Source organism: Rhododendron vialii, chromosome 7a (genome assembly GCF_030253575.1).
Source record: "Rhododendron vialii isolate Sample 1 chromosome 7a, ASM3025357v1".
Classification (NCBI taxonomy): Eukaryota; Viridiplantae; Streptophyta; class Magnoliopsida; order Ericales; family Ericaceae; genus Rhododendron; species Rhododendron vialii.
This window is the reverse complement of record NC_080563.1, coordinates 461,425-463,858: the sequence shown is the minus strand read 5'-3', so window position 1 is coordinate 463,858 and position 2,434 is coordinate 461,425. Positions and strand designations below refer to the sequence as shown.

At 39.9% G+C, this 2,434-nt stretch overlaps 1 protein-coding gene across 1 annotated transcript; it reads left to right on the top strand.

Moving 5' to 3' along the window:
* The first annotated feature begins 1,051 nt into the window (after positions 1-1,051).
* Positions 1,052-2,152, top strand: LOC131333060 (ethylene-responsive transcription factor ERF023). Its single transcript, XM_058367380.1, has one exon. It carries the CDS (start codon positions 1,197-1,199, stop codon positions 1,824-1,826), a length of 630 nt encoding a protein of 209 aa, XP_058223363.1. The 5' UTR covers positions 1,052-1,196; the 3' UTR covers positions 1,827-2,152.
* Positions 2,153-2,434: the final 282 nt, after the last annotated feature.

The following is a 2,434-nucleotide window of genomic DNA, read 5'->3' as shown; positions in this document are numbered from 1 at the left end:
AATCCTACCAAAAAGGCCATTAGAAACACAAAAGGTCACCAAAATCTCGTGTGGCCGTCCCCGTGTGAACCCCCCCAACCCGACGTTACGGGACCAAAACTTTATGCGTTGAGCTCTGACAAGGAGTTCACTTAAGGGGCAGTGCAGTAATCTCATCGCAAATACAAAATCGGATGAGAAGTGTACTGAACGCGCTTTCTTTTTTGTTTTTTGTTTTTAAATGAGAGGTTAGGTGTAGTGATAAGTGGAATACTACCGTTTGTACATGATGCTTACTGATGTGTCACTACAAGGTTTCTGTTTTGTATGATTTTTATTAATAATATAGAAACTTTTCTTTGTTGATTAAAAAAAAATAGTAGCATGCACGAAGAAAAGAAGGAAAAAAGCACTACTCCACATTGGAATTGGATAGACATCCTTATTAAGGAGGAACTGTAGTGAATAGTTGTTGCAATTTAGCGTGTGATTAAACCAGTTTTTCCAAAACTAAAGATTTTATATTATCAAAAACACGAAGCAAAATGGGATCCTCCCAAAACATATTTGATGATTCAAGCTATTTATTTATAAAAATAAATGTGTTCATCATTTATGAAAAAATGCAAGTTGATCGGTTACTGATACAAGGCTATTTTTGAACCGGATACTGATATAAGGCTTGATTGAACTACATTAAATTAGGTCCAATTAGTGAACAAGAAAAATCGTCTTTCTATTTCTCTTGTAACAAGTATATTTCATTCAAAATGGATACTGATTTTTGTTCTCTACCTATTGTTTTCTCAAAAGTGACGAATATATTGAGGCTTATAAAAATGAATGATTTGAATCGTTTAAGCGAGGCAATCCGTTTTATTTTACTTCACGCGTAAGAATCCACAAACCACAAAAGTTGCACAAAAACAAATTACGTACGTAGATGTTTAAAAAGGTAAAAATTAAACAAACACACTGTTGTTTATTCAAATTAATCATTGTTGCCATGTATTTGTAAATGTGCATGTCACGCGCCTATATAGTTTGTGAACTCGAGTGGTCAGTTCGATCGTGGTGGGGGTTGACAAGCACGTCCAAAGCGAAGGTCATTAGGTCAATACAGTAATTTCACTATTGATGCCGAAAACGTCACCTTCAAACATGCAAACAGCAGTATTTAAGTTGCACATGGCCGAGGTGGTTAGCCTCCACTACTTATGGAGCAGCCACCACCACCAGTACCACCACTATGCAACAACAACATTGAAGATCACGACCTAACGACGACGTCGTCGGAAGCCACCGGAGACCTCAACTGTCAGAAAACCGCCACCTGCTGCACAAGACACCCGGTGTACCGAGGCGTGCGTAAGCGGCGGTGGGGAAAATGGGTGTCCGAAATCCGAGAGCCCCGGAAGAAGTCTCGGATATGGCTAGGGTCGTTTACGGCACCTGAAATGGCGGCGCGTGCATACGACGTTGCAGCGTATTGTCTCAAAGGACGGAAAGCCCTACTTAACTTTCCGGATGAGATAGAGATGTTGCCAAGGCCCTCTAGCTGTGCTGCTAGAGATATTCAGGCGGCGGCGGGATTGGCGGCCAAGGCAGCTGTGGTGGCGGAAAAGAAGAAGAAGAAGGGGTCGATGTCGTCGGAGAGTGATCAGTACGATGATGACTTTTGGGGTGAAATAGAGTTGCCGGAGCTGATGGAGGGTTGTAAGGAGGGTTGGACGTCGCGGGAAAGTGATTATTGGTCTCCGGATGAAGTTGTGTTGTGTGGCCAGGACCAGGATTTTAGTAGTTGTGTAGAAAATAATATTGATGATATGTGTGGGCCTGGGGTGTAGATCCATCGATCGAGTTTAAGTTAATTTGGTGTGAGGTTGGTTAAATTGGAATTTGGTCCCTCGTGATCAAGCTCTGCACTAGTACTTGTACACTTGTACTTGGTTGGTGCATGGTACCGTCGAGCATTGCTTGCTATATCAAGTCGGAGGCCGGTGTAAAAAAAAGAGAAAATAAAAGAGAGATCGAGAGAGAGTTATTACTGGACTGGATACTGGAGTACTGTGTTAATTAATGCTAGTAGTGATTATGTAAAGAAATCCATGCATACTGCTTGTATATATTTTTTAAGGTGAAAAATTTCAATTACTGGTATATATTTGTTTTATTCTCTGTAAATATTAGTATATTTATCCATTCAGTTAAGTTGTCAATGGCTCAAGCGCAGACTCATTGTAAATTTAACCATTCCAACCAGTTGTCTAAAATACGTACGTATTTGTCTGGTATTTATATACATATTCATTACTACGGACGTGTTATACCGTATGTGTAAGACATAGGGATAATGTAAAAACAAATTAAGCACAACGATTTTGAAAATGACACACTACCTACCTACTTTAATTTCAAGAATTGATGGAACCACCAATATGGAAATGTACATGAA

Bases quoted from the DNA above. Each gene is read 5' to 3' on its own strand.
- LOC131333060 (XM_058367380.1), top strand. From the start codon at position 1,197: ATGGAGCAGCCACCACCACCAGTACCACCACTATGCAACAACAACATT.